Source organism: Engystomops pustulosus, chromosome 8 (assembly GCF_040894005.1).
Source record: "Engystomops pustulosus chromosome 8, aEngPut4.maternal, whole genome shotgun sequence".
NCBI classification, from domain to species: domain Eukaryota; kingdom Metazoa; phylum Chordata; class Amphibia; order Anura; family Leptodactylidae; genus Engystomops; species Engystomops pustulosus.
This window is the reverse complement of record NC_092418.1, coordinates 76,943,902-76,958,899: the sequence shown is the minus strand read 5'-3', so window position 1 is coordinate 76,958,899 and position 14,998 is coordinate 76,943,902. Positions and strand designations below refer to the sequence as shown.

General features: G+C 39.0%; 1 protein-coding gene across 3 annotated transcripts in view; it reads left to right on the top strand.

The window, feature by feature from the left end:
• Positions 1-14,998, top strand: part of ERBB4 (erb-b2 receptor tyrosine kinase 4) — a 642,433-nt gene that overhangs the window by 449,066 nt on the left and 178,369 nt on the right. For all 3 annotated transcript variants that reach the window (XM_072121352.1, XM_072121351.1, XM_072121353.1), the window contains exon 4: positions 5,465-5,590. In XM_072121352.1, the coding sequence (XP_071977453.1) occupies positions 5,465-5,590 (126 nt within the window). The remainder of the gene's footprint in view (positions 1-5,464; positions 5,591-14,998) is intronic.

The window sequence follows — 14,998 nt, the reverse complement described above, 5'->3', positions numbered from 1 at the left end:
TTACAGCTGGTTAACCAGTGTCCTGCAATCCTCGATTTTTAGAAAATGGGAATGAGAAGGATGATGCATTACTACCAGTGGATGTCTTATCTACTGTGCATAAGCTTATGAATGTAAAGTGTGAGGCTTTGTCTTACATTTGCTCTTGTAAACACATTTTACGAAAGAAGGTCACACAGCCGCGGAGGTCCTGAAACAATAAAAATGGGGTTATTTTTCAAATGATATTCAAGGACAATGCTCCAGCTATGCGAGATGTGCCTAATCACGTCTTATGTCATTTTGAGTACAAAAGCAATAAAAAATATGTGGAATATACCACCGTGCCTCCTTGTTGAGCAACCATTTCTAACCACCTCTATAGGAAGCTACAGTTAGCTAATTTTTAAATTCTGACTTACTGCAAACTTTTTGAGAGGGACCCAACCTACATTGGGCCTATTTAGCCAGAATGTGTTATAGGCACAAAGGTTGGAATCATAGACCTGAAGGTGGACAGTATCCTCCGCATCACTAATAGCTACAGTAACTTCATATAGATGACAATCGATAGAGAAAATATAATATGTAATATACGTCTAGTTATGTAAGATTCTATAAGTAATTTTCCTATTAAAAATGTAAATGAAAGTCAACTTCATACCTCCACGCCTAATGCCGTCACACAATTGCATAGTGAATCCGCTGCTAAAAGTTTAACAGGAACAAAAGAATCATAACTCTGCAAAAGAGTGCAACTTATGTGCATGATGTTTGTGTAGGAGAAGAATACCTTCCATGGAGATTTTGGCAATCAATGACAGTCAACCCCATAAAAAGCCAAGCTACCATACTGGAATACAGTCCAGAGTCTTGCAGATTGCACACATTGGCATTCTCCTATATTGATCCTCCTGACATGAGGTGTACAATTCTACATTGAAATAATAATATATGGAACAGGGGACAATTGATTTCCGAATTGATGCAAATACTCTCAGCTTCTTACCGCGTAGGTCCGTCAGATGGTGGAGAGCACGGAAATCGCCTCGCCTTGGCGTGGTGGCTATACGGTGCAAATTGTTTTCTCCAGCTCGAATCCACTAATATTCAGACGGTGATGTAGTAAAATAAGTTTTTTATTTAGATCATATTAAAAGCAGGCAAATACATCGAATAAATCCAACGCGTTTCAGACAATTTTGCTGTTAAATTCTTTTGACCTGGTTTTTCTGATGACCACTTTTCTCCCAGAGGTTTCACATTGCATCAGATTCATTCTTACCTTCTTATTTTACTTGGGTAAGCCATTGGAACCGCTGCCACACATTCTCTTAGCGTTTCCTTGGAAGCATAGTGGTCATCTGATCAGTCTAGCCCTGCCTTCCTGTCACATGACTTTGTTGTCATGGAGTTGCTGACGCCGGCTTGACTAGATCAAATTAGACACTCCCCTCATTGACCGGAACAGGTTGCAATCTCGCTAACCATTGGTGCCAGCTGATATAAATTAATGTTCTTTTAAACACTTTTTGTTATCCATGACTAAGGACGCAACAAGCGTCTCAAACGCGTTGGATTTATTCGATGTATTTGCCTGCTTTTAATATGATCTAAATAAAAAACTTATTTTACTACATCACCGTCTGAATATTAGTGGATTCGAGCTGGAGAAAACAATTTGCACCGTACAATTGATTTCCGCTATGCACTGGCTCATCCACCACTACCCACTAAGTCCATTTTTATCAGAGGCCAATTATCTATTCAATATATTTTTGGAATGTTGGAGGATTCCACGGAACACTTCATTATTTTATCAATAAGTCAGTTGACAACTATTTTGAGAAAAATTTTAAAAATGAATTTCTTATTGGTTTTAACGAAAATATGATAATCTCTCACAATGTATATTGATGATGACTAGGGGTGGCCAGCAAAGGTCACTTGTTAAACTAAGTAATTGATTTTATTGTTTATTTTTGCATGAAATCCCTTTACACGAGGGCTTAGCTTCCAATATACCATAAGCTCTCTCTGAGGTATTTCTGTATAATGTCCTGTTGTAGTTTTCCCAGGTGATAAAGAACGCATGGGTCAGCCGAAGGGTAAAAGCTAATTTGAGAGATCTTCTTTATAGAGATCTATAAGGTTATTGGACACCATTAATATTAATGGTATTAGTAATATACTATGTAGTGGTCATCATTTACCACTTTTTATTGTGAGATATGTAATATATTTAGGCAGTAGAATCCAACTGAAAGGGGTTCTACCACCACCAACACCTAATCTTTATCAACACAATACAGGATAAGTTTTAAATTGTAGTGATCAAACAATGGGGACCCAGAGTTCAGATGAATTAAACTTTATGGGGGAGGGAAATATGCTGAATCCAATGTTAGGTCTTCTCGAGCAGTCCCATAAAGTTGAATGGACCAGCAACAGTAGGGAGACATGAGATTCCCATTCCTGTGGTGGGTACTACTGCTAGTTTTAGTCAAAATATGAAAATCACAATAAAATTTCTTGTTTTATTCTAATGTATATGATGTAGGTGCACTGTTAGATCTGGCTGGGTGTACTGTAGTGTAAGAAGTCGGTTCACTCTGTGACTCTCCAAATAAAGTGCAGACAATAAAAGCACTTTACTTGGATCTGTTGACCCTAATATTATAACAGGGTCCCTAACTTCTAATAAAGTTTGGGTCTGCTCATCAACAAAAACTACCCTTGTGACTTCTTTTTGCCCAAATATCTCAACTATCTTTTTATAAACTACTACTACTATTAACACTAGGGAGCAGCACAAACCTCTTGCAAAAGTAAAAGGTGCCCCCTTCGACACAGATTAAAACGGAAGCTGCTAATCTTTCCTATACTCAGTACCAGCTTACGTATCCAATAACCCTCAGTTATTTATTCCACCCTAAGCTTCTTTACAATGGCAGCGTATCAGACTTCCCAATCATATGTTTCCTAGAAATGATGCGAATCTCTGATTAAATTAATATATAATAAGACAGCAAAACTGCTTATGCATGATCTGGTAGGTAATAAAATATAACCCGACTTTTTATTAATAATAGGAAGCTACAGCAGCTTTAATTTACCTTATGTAGAAAGTAATATGGCTTTGAAGCAATTGGAATATTAATGCGCTTGATTAAATATAAAATTGTTTATTGGAGCGGAGAGGGGTTTAACCACTTGTTTTTTTTTCCCTTCCTTCCATAATACTGGAGATGAGAGAGGATTTTAGTAGACAAATTGATTCAGAGTTGACATATTAAATATTAACTACAATTTGCCATTATTGTCATGTTTAGAGAAGCATTCGGAACGTGTTTGAAGTCATTCTGTGTTCATTGTCACTGCTTTATCATTTATGAGCCTCTTCTGGGGTATAAAGTCTGTATAGGTTAATAAAATGTTTACAGTACTTTGTGCAAATCTTATCCCGGCTGCTTACCCATTGATGTTCAGGGAAAGGATATGTTATGTATAAACTCTTTTAGGGACTTGTTTTTTCTTATGTTGTAATAAGTGAAAACTAAGTATAAGTTATATATCAAGCTGAATTCTTCTGTTAGTGATCTAAAGCCCAGTTTCCCATTTTGGAAGATAGGAGATATCGTAGGAGATATCAGATAGGAGATATGAAGGGTAAACAGAAGTTTTTCCATTCAGTCTCTGATCCCCATAGAGTTCAATGTATATTATGGGCTGTTTTGATAATAAAGGGGATAAATATGTGTCCACTATAAATAATGAAAGGGCAAAATGGAATCTACCGCATACAATATTCTATGACCTAGATTATGGTATATGCCTGTCCCCTCCTGCTTTATTATTTTGGAGATGAGGTTTAGCTCAAGAGGTAGCAATTACTCTGGGTTCCATAAGCTTTCCAGAAATACAATTCCTGCTTGTGAGTGATCTCTTATTTTTGAGAAAAATAATTTTTTATCTTTATGCAAATTAGCTTCCTGGTGCACCCGAGGCATGGCAGTGCACCCTTCTTTCTAGGTTTTACAGCACAAACCAGAGCCACCCATTTATACAATGACTGACATTCCAAAGGTATACAAAGAAGTAAACAAATTCACCAGCTGTGATGTAGGAAAGCTTCCCCAATATTCCACTTCAACCCTGGATAAAAGGCCACATTTACTAAAGCCCCTGTGGCATGTTATTGTAGTCCTTTTATGTGAAAACTGCTTGCACATGTATTTAAGAAGGGTCCGCGCCACATATGTGTCACATAATACTTGTTTGTATTGCAGCTGCACTATACCCAACGCAACAAAAATTTCTGCACGATATGGTGTACGCCCCAGTTTAAAGAGGAAAATTTTCTCTAAAGTGACAGCTGATTGGTGAATTTAACAAAGGAAAGGATGTCTGGAAATCTTATTAAGTGGCTGTATTGCTGCTGTTAGGGAACAAACAAAAAGAAGTAAACGTAAAAGGTAGGACTGTCACAGACAGTGAGCCTTAGAGCTAGACCCACCCAACTGTTTCTTCCTACTTGCCTATAATACCCTAAACAGTAGATGACAACTGGTCAAATGCCAATTCTGTGGGAAGACGCAGACAAAAGCAAAACACAACAAACACAGAAATATAGTCATATAAATTCATGTCTAAACTAGGAGGACAATGCATTACAGAATCAAGTGACAATCAGATGGTCAGAAGAAAAGTCCAGAAAACGCTAGCGACCTCCAAGGAAGACCTTATAGCAAGTGCTGTGAGATGTGTTCTAATAAAGTAACTTTACTTTAAACTCACTAAGGTTCTGCATTGGGAAGGGTTAAATTCATCCCTTAATTAAAACCTCTTTTGGTAGAGATGAACCTCAGATCTCAAAAAATGTTGTTTGATGTCAATGGCACAAGATAAACAAAAGACTACGCAGAAAACAACCACTATTTTCTTTCCTTTTCATTAATTTCTTTCTTTTGAAAAGCATTCCTGGCACAACAACCCTACCTCATCCACCAATACACATTTAATTTTTTTGTTTAAGTCTTAATTAACAATTTTCAATGAAGCCACGAGCAAAGCACAACAAAGATTGCGAGACGTGTGCCAACACAATTCCCGGTACAAGCAATCCTCTGGCTTCTTTGTCCTGCCTTGGCAGAAAGCTGCATTTTGGACTTTCTCTATTACGCTTAATGTTCCACTTCCCACCTCTCATTTTGTAAGAATTTTCTTTATTGAAGAGCACATCAGTAGGACAGACTCTACTATGTTGTGCATGGAAGTGAATAAAGTGTGATTATGAGATGACACTGCCAAACTCCAACACATAGCTAGAGGTTAATAGACCTGACACCAAATTTATTGTTCACCTTTCTTTTTGTGTATAATGTGAATCGCACACAATGGAGGTCAATAAAACTGTACAATGGATACTTAAGACGCTACATCTATTGTCTTTTCATATTCTGTTTTTTTTGTTTATCTCTTTTAGAGATTCTAAATGGAGGAGTGTATCTGGATCGGAACGACTTCCTGTGTTATGCGGATACCATAACCTGGCAGGATATTGTCCGCAATCCCAATGCTACAGTGATCTCTATGAACAGAAACCCAAATTGTAAGTGTGCATCATATTACTTTTTATCATGCAACAAATTTTGATATGCTAGGTGTGCATTCCTTGTGGCCAAGGATAATTTTCTAAAAAAAAAAACATCATATTGTAACTTTTTTTTATATACCTTAACTTTTAACAAATACTGTATACATCTATACTCCAGGGTGCAAATGAGAAGCACAACTATTCCCAGCCATTGGGGCAGATTTATCAAGCTGTTTGAAAGTCAGAATATTTCTAGTTGCCCATGGCAACTCCCCTTTAAAATATTCATGAGCACTGGTAAAATGAAAGCTAAGCTGTGATTGGTTGCCATGGGCAACTAGAAATATTCTGACTTTCAGACAGCTTGATAAATCTGCCCCATTATGTCTCTGCAGTCTCTATGTAAAATGTGCAGTCCACTTTGTGCTGGTAGAGGTAGACCTAGATGTTTTTCCCTTCTCTCCTATCGGAAAAGACCTTCTGTGTAATCTACCACCTTAGGGAGTTCCTTCCTGCCTTGTTATAAAGACTGAATTCAGCTGAAATTTTGATGGAAACTAATTTATTAGGAAGGGAAAACCTTCAGAGAAATAATTTAAGGCTGCCCATGATGGGCATTTTAGCATGGCTCTGGGTGGCATTATGGTTCATGACCAGAACCAGTTGTGCCCCCCAATTCACTTCATGCCTCATTTGCCTTCTAACAAATATTCATCTTAGAAGTGAAAATGTTTGCATCCAGGGGAATGAAATATATGTCAGAAAAGTATGAAGGGCCCAATATAAAAAAGTGATTATTTTAGGGGGTCAAATCCTCATAGCTTTCAAAATCAGTTATTAATATTAAATTTGTAAATATGTACAAGTCGTTCTGCCAAAACCAACATAAAAACTATGTGTATTGTGAATAGATCAATGTGGTGTTTAACTGAGCAGGGCACTACCACCGTCGGGTGCACATTTTGCATCATAGACCAAGTAAAGGGTGCAGTAAACTTTTCTCCTAGTTACCCTCATAACCCCCAGGAATATTATTTCAGATTTTAAAGCAAGCCTTAGAAACACATAATGGTGTGTGGCAATGTTCATTAGCATAGGAGACATCTCGAATATACTTCTTACATACGACGGATGAATAAAATACAGTACATTACTTCTAAGGGTTGCAATCATGTGTTACGATGAGCCGGGTCTCTGTTCCCCGCCTACAGTGACAGAGATAATTAGAAAACATTTCCCCACTGGACAAGTTTGTCCCAGTACAGATTGTTTAATTATTTCATTATATGACCCCGTAAGGATTGGGTATAATTTCTTTATTACAGTGTAAGATCTCTCAGCTCATCCTGCAGAGTTGTTATTGTTACTATTCGTTGACAACGACCCTCATAGGTTGCTGTTGTTATTGCTAATAACTTGGTGTAATGACTCTTAAGCTGGTTAATAGTGCTTTGAGTGGCATCTTTCTCAAAGTGTCCGCAGAACATTTCTGTAATAAGAGTGTCAAGGTGAATTGAGCAAAGCAGTAGAGCATTGTAGAGATCTGCTCTACCAGAAACATATTGTACAAAAGCTCCAAGCGTCTTCATAATGCTCCATCTAACAGCTTTGCAATTGCTATTACTGCACCCAGAGTAAGCACAACGATATAGGGCCATGTTCGGATGAGGCAAAGTAATTAGAATAACTGCAGTGACACATGAAAGGCTTAATCATGCTGTAGTTATAAGATCTTGTATGTGAAGTCCACAAGTGGTTTATATGTTGTTATTGTGGTGGGCACTTGGGTGATCAGTGGAGAGACTCTGCTCATAGATTGGGTGAAATGCTTTGTTAGCGCTTCACCAGATCTCCTGGACAGCAGTCCTACTACAAGGGCTGTTTCACATTGGCATTGTTTTTCACATCCTTGGTTAAGGGCTTTCCATGGATGCTTCACAAAGCCATTGGGGCACATTTACTTACCTGGTCAAGTCACGATCCAGTGGCGCGTCCTCCAGCGCTGATTGGGGTTCTGCTGGGATTCACTAAGGTCGTGCGCCCGATGTCCAGGAGGTGTCGCTGCTGCACTGAAGTCCGACGAAATTCACCTCCTTCGTCTCGTATGTGAGTGTTATTTTTGTGACACAATTTTTTTTAAAAATACCACCGTTTTTCCGAATCCGTCAGGTTTTCTGCCGGCCACATCCCCCCAATTCAGTCGCGTGAAAGCAGGCGTCAATGCGCCACAATCCGATCGCGTGCGCCAAAATCCCGGGGCAATTTGGTGCAAATCGGAAAAATTTTGGGAAACAGGGCAGAAAAACTAACCCTTAGTAAATGTGCCCCATTGTTTTCAATGGGTTTTTTCCCATTTGCTTATTTTTTCACTAATCTGTTGTCCATGCAAAAAAAGTAATGAAACATGCTCAAATTTTGTCACGGATGTGGATCACGGATAAAACATGATGAAATGTCAGCTTTATTTCACTGCTGAGGCTGAGAAACCAGGTGTTATGTTTTCAAAGCAATATTAAACCTCCAGCATTTTTTGTAGATAAGGAGACAACACAGAAGAATCACAGAAACAAAACAGAAGCAAAATATAGAAAAGGCAATGGATGCACTACAGAAGTGCAGCACCAATGCCAATGTGAAACTACTCAAAGTCACAGATATTTTTTAGCAAGATTTTAGGGCACATTTACTTACATTCCGGCTGTAGTTCACCGAAAGTGCATTGTCCGTCGATAATGCACTGTTCCGTGATTCACTAAGATCGTGCGCCCGATATCCTGCATGTGTCGCTTCCCCGCTTAGGTCCGACAGAGTTTACCATCTTTTTAGTGGTGCATCTAAGTGGTTGGGCTTGCAACACAATTTGAAAGTTAGATCCCGTGCTCAGTCCGAATCAGTCGGATTGTGCGATAGCACGCCCCTAATTCATGTCTCATGGAAGACAGCGCAACTACACCAAAAATGGTTCGTGTGTGCCAAAATCCCAGATACTTGCTAACAAGTGTGTCTTATAGTCCAATAAATTTGCTCTATTGGTGATTTTTAATTCAACAGAAACCATACAACCATACAAAAAAAAGCATGTATCATTATTACAACAGATGGTATACCAAGATACCCCCTTGTAGCTTATTGGGTTGCTGATGAAATATTGGGTTAACCAACCTTGGAAGATAAATATTTGTTAATGGTGTAGACCGTAAATATTTTATTACATGAAAAAAATTTGATTTGCAGGATTTTTAGTTACGGTACCTACAAACCCTTATTTAATGCTCCTTTTTAGTAGTTTTAGTGGTACCCCGGGCAATGACCTTCTAGAATTTCTATGTGTTCATGCTGCATATAACAGCCTCAAAAAAAGCTATTTACAGATTCCCACAACTTACATTTCTGGAAAGATCAGCCGGTGCTGAGGGAGGCGTGTGATTATATGTTAGAAGATGCAGATGGCAAACATACTGCACAAAGAAGAGTAAAACATGATATAAAGACTAATTTATTATCTGCAAATGCATGTCATATTATAGCAGGAACATTCTCAGCAAACTGTTCACTTGTCAAATGGCTGTTTGCAGTTGAGCCCACAGCTTTTCAGATCCAATTAGTCACAGAAAAAGCAATCACAGGCAGGGAACAGAATCTTCACATTTGTCTTGTCTTAGGAAGGCTGATGATGTTGTACGGGGGGGATAATAGGTGATTCACAGCTAGAAAATGTCCACTGATGTGTCTGACACAAGGGTCTAATAATGTGAGAGGTCCCCTGTCTTCTCTAACAACCTCCACCTCCATGTTTTATGTTCTCTCCATCCTTATACCTTCCACTGTTTTTAGAATTCCCTGGCTACTATTCCGTGCCCCGAACACCAACTTTTCATTTATAACACTACAATATACAACATGACAGTTGATGGAATCTACAGGGCCACTTCATGCGACCATTTCCGTCTGGTTGGCTATTCCCAGTCTTTATTTGACCTCTAGCCCTAATATTTTCCAAGTTACAGCAGCACTGTGACAGTATATGTATAAAGTGTCAGTCCATGTTATATCACTGAGGGCAGTTCAGAGTAATGTGTAACCTTATCAGTTTATTTCCAGAGAAGGGCATTGCTGAAAGTAAAACACAACAGTACACGGTGATGCCGATTTGGCGTACAGCACATTTCTATATAACCATGTTACAAACCAAAGGCAATGATTGACCAGTAAAAATAGAATAGTTGTTGAATGAAATCCGTATTGTGTTAAAGTGATGGATTACCCCTAAAGCAATGGGAAAAATAACTGAATAAACTAAAGACTGGATAACTAACCAGTACAGTGCTAAACCATCAATGGTAAACTACAGTACTGAGCAATGGTAATGAGCATCTATCTATCTATCTGCATAAGCCCCAGAACAGATTTTTTTCGTTGGGACTATTTATTTACACAGCCATGGAGGGGCTCCGGGAGTGGCTCTGGAAACTACCTCGTCATTAGCATAATTTTAAAAGTTGATCTCAGAAGGAAAGAGACCATGGATAACAAATATAAGAAAATTACTATAGTCATTGTACCTTGAGTAAGTGTCCCTGGTTTATTAACTTTGATTTTGTTGGTAGATTTCCTTATCATAACAGGCATAGATTTGTACTCCAGTTGGCTTCAGTTGTGGTGTAAGTAATAGTATATCTGTCTGATAGATGAAAAATATGCCCCATCATATGCATCCCAGGGTACTGCTCTATTTCTACTCTTCCTACCTCTTTATAAATACTTTTTTCCTAAAGTTTTTGATAGTTTGAGTTTGATAAAAGGGTTGGGCTTTTCAGAAAAGCTGATGAGAAAAAAATGGCCAGAAAATAAATGATAGAAACGCTTAAAATCTTGGTATAGTAAAATGTCCCCAGAAGACTCCCTCCCTTAAAGAAAATCTACCACCAAAATACAACATGATAAACCAGGAGCACTCATAGATCCAGGCACTGTGACTGTGGAAATCTTCGTATATTTGTTATCCATGGCCTTCTTCCTTCTCATTGTTTAAAATTATGCGTATTAGCCAGAAGGGCTCTTACATGGACTGCATGGTGGTGCATCTTTAACATAGGGCGTGCAAAACAATTTTGTCAGAGTTTACATGATAAATCTGGCGCATTGTCCGACTGAGCACCGGAACGCCCCCTAATTTGTGTTGGAGGATGCCTAGTGCCGCCGCGCCACAAAATGGTCACGTGTAAAGCAAATGTGGTGCATACACTTCTTAAATACCTGTGAATCAGTTTGCACTAAAAAGAACATGCAAAGTCCAACAGAAAACTGGTGCAAGCACCTTAGTGAATTTCGCCCTATGATTTTTGTTCTTCTTCGATGTCTAAGAAAATTGCACAAAAAGTTGTAATTTTGCTGAAAAGTAAGCAAACAACAACTATAACCTTGGAAAAGAAAAAAATAACCTGTCAGATTTAACATCCAGCTACTGTGTACATTATTTGACAGGAAAATAAAATTTACACAATTGCATAAATTGCAGTTGACTCGAACCACAGAAATATTAAAGAGAACCTGTCAACCAAATTTTCGGCACTAGGAGCTGCTTACCTTAGTAAGCAGCTCCTAGTGCCGAAAATTTGGGTGACAGGTCCTCTTTAATCTTTCATAGTTTTACAAAATGCACTGCCTTAAAGGGGTTATCCAGGTTTAAAATTTTTTTTATGGCCGGGCTGGGGAGGTATAGTTAAACATAATAAACATGGACTTACCTCCTCCGGCGCCGCCGATGTCCCGCGCCGCGGTCACTTTGATCCGTGCCCCTCTAAACAAACAGGGGCACGGAAGCCGCGCACAGGGAGCTTCCGGTCCGCGTTGTGGACGGCTCCTCCCATCCATCCCTATCTCTCAGCGTTGTAAGCGCTGGGAGATGGTGCGCATGGGAGCTTCCGGCCGGCCGGAAGCTCCCTGTGCGCCCTTGTTCTGAAACCGGCGCACGGAGAAGACGGGCCGCGGCGCGGGACATCGGCAGCACCGGAGGAGGTAAGTACATGTTTATTATGTTTAAATAGCCCTCCCCAGCCCAGCCATAAAAAATTTTTTAAACCCGGATAACCCCTTTAAAGTAACATTATTTATCTACTTATGGTCTTTACATGAGAATAATAAATAATGCAATGTTATCACATTCTGCAACATACCATACTTACCGCATACACACACCTCTGATACATTCACTCACACACAGCTCTACTACATGAAGCATGTAGGTTAACTCCCTTCATGCTGCCATTAATAGTCACATCTGTATGGGCAGGGAGAGTGCAGGGCATCGGGAGGGAGAGGGAAAGAGTCACCTTATCTCCAGGAAAGTGTCAGAAGGCTGTCATGGGTCCTCCTGGCTTTAGCAAGACTTTTTTTTTTTGCTATAAAGTGCTTTTTATAGTCTGAAAATCTCAATAAATAGTCAGAAACCTTATTTTTATAAATCAAAAGTAGAAGAAAATAAAAGTAAGTTTCTTTCTCTTATGATTTTTCCCCACCCCCTAGCACCCAACATATTTTTGAGGAGTCTCAGGCCTACGGATAAATCCTGGCAAGCAATTGCAATGTGCCAACAGGGTACTTTTATTTCATGTCCGCTGAATGGGAGAAGGCCATAGGCAGTGTACAGGTGCAGGGCAGGACAGGTGTGTAGAAATAGGCGCCATTCCTAGCTGTGTACAAGGAGCCTATTTCTGCCTTGTACACCCGTTTTTAAACGTAAAGGGCCCGATAGATGTGCCCCATTGAGTCAAAGCAGCTAATTCTAAGACAGGAGATTACAGATAGATCCTGCTGAGATAGTTGTTGGAAAATGGAGAATACAAGTCATATGATGGCCAGAGGCAGTTTTACTGTTCATGTACAGATTCTGTAATTTGTAAAAAGTTTTTTTTTTAAAAGTGAGCTTCACCTTCAGATACCATGGGGGATGCAATTCTCATATAATCAAACTTTTATAATAAATTTTAAAAAAAGAGAGAAAGGCAGATGGAGCCCTTTATTCGCTTTAAATCATGTTTATATTGTACAACTTAAGAGAAGGTACTATGTTGCTTCATAAAACCTCGGTAGTGAGGCAGGAGCCATTACACATAGCTAATAGCAGAAAGTGATGTGTGAGATTAAACCCCATGAATGACTAAACTATCAGGAGAAAGCTTATTTTGAAGCAGTACAAACTCCAACCGCTTGCAAAATTGCAAAGTAACAGCAATAATGCTTACACGCCTGTCACAGCTGGCGAGCCCATTAAATCAAGGCTGAATTGTCGGTCAGTCTGGACCTGGTACTACTTAATTATGTCCTTTAAAGGTAATGTACTTTGCTGTGCATGAGTGTGTGAGAGTTAGCGACGGTGGATTTTACTGCGTTGCCCCATGCCTTTGCAGAGGCGTGAGGTGCGCCGAAATTGTCTGAATCTTGGTCAAATTAAATTTGGTGTTCTCGTGAATGGCAGCAGTGGTCAAACGAGAGAGGCAGGGAACGAATCATAACAAAGGGAAAGGAATTGAAATCAGGATTTGTTCAGCTGTCGGAGCTTGTATTGAAGGCAGCAGAGCTGAGTCAGTCGAATGAGCTATTACCGCCAGTTGGAACATTGAAGAGATGCAGCAGTATAGTGTCTGGAATCAGAGAAGAAGAGCTAAATTACTGCTGTCAGCACATACCACTTTACAAACTGCCTTTATACTTCTGTCTTATGCCCACACAGTATGTTAATCAATTTTTTTAACGTAATTCCAAAAATAGTTTCAAAGAGGGATTATGACTAAGTATTTTCTATGAATGGGCAGATTCTTATTCATTAGGAGGGCTGTATAGAATAGTGGCTGAGCAGTGTTGTCTGGATGATGGTTAAAATAATTACCGTCTCATAATAAACTCAAGGCCTACAGGAAGTCGAACCTACAAACGACATCTCAGCCTGCTTAAATCGAGGAGTATTTCTACATTAGATCAATATCAGGTAAGTGAGGGAACGACAGTCACCACAATTGTTGATCAGCTGTTTGGGGTGGCCACAACACTCCATTGAAAAACCATTTCCACTACATGGCCTGTTTACCAGGCAGCTCCATTCAAGTAAACTGTAATACCCAAGATTGATGCTAAGCTCACCTGGCATATGACTGATCCAACCAATTTTTGGACATACTTAAAAGGGTTGTCCAACTTAAAATAAAATGTAGCAGGTGGGCCGGGGAGGCCTTTTGGGCAATTGCCATCTATAGGGATGTATATGCGGCCGCAAATTTGGAGATGCATATAAATCCCCCCCAGAGGGCCATGTGAATGTACCCTAAGTCAGATTTAATTTTCCAGTAAACACTAACAAAACAAGTGTTTCTCAACTGCCTTAGCCTAAGTGTCTCCAAATGGGTCAGTATTACTTAGGATTTTCATATCTCACAGGTAATAAAGTCATTGTCAGGTCATCAGTAACTGAAGCAGTGGTTATTTTTGTGGGATCCATAAGTCAAGCCATGGAAGAAACTAAGCTTCTTATGGGGATGTTGCCTTTGCAAGAACTCCATAAGAAGTTAAGTTTCATTCCTGATCTATGCCAAAAACCTCTCACCACACCACTTTCCTACACTGTGCTGAAGAGATGCAAACATATAGTCGCAGCTCTGTCAACAGTTAGAAGTCTGTTACTTTAGAAATAAATATACTGATGTGGTATTATCCCAAATCAGGTTCCCAGGTCATGCATTAATGTGTTTAGAGATGTCTAACAAGGTAGAACTAAGGAAAGGACTTTCCACCCTGGAAAACTTATTTGTATATTTCCTTCACAGAATCCCCAACAGAGCATACTTGGCATTTTAGTATTAATCCATCTGCAAAAGAAAAATCTTCGTAAGAAGTTTAGTTTCTTACATGACCAACAATTATGTTTGCTGTAATTTAAAGGAGTTGGTTCTGTACTGTATGTGTAACTATTAAAATTATTAAAAGTTCTGTCATTGATATGTAATATGTGTCATTGATATGTAATATGTGTCATTGATATGTAATATGTGTCATTTCTCCCAATAAAATGTCTGTAGGGTCATGTCATACTAACTGTCCATAACCAACCTACCTTCCAGGACCTTATGCTTGTATGCATGAATACTATCATAAGGTCCTGGAAGGAAGATTGGTCTAGGACAGTTAGACATCACATGACTCTCTTTGTGCGGCCATTTTATGGACAGTAATGGCAGCTAATAAGTTAAAAGATATTGGATTTGCTTTACATTTCAAGAAAGCTTCACAGGACATACAGTAGTAATCAATGACAATTTAATTGTGTAGCCCATTTATATTATTATTATATACATTTCAAATGGTTACACTAAAAGTAAAGTGTTAATCAATTTTTTTATGGGACATATAATATTATTATTTATGCCATTA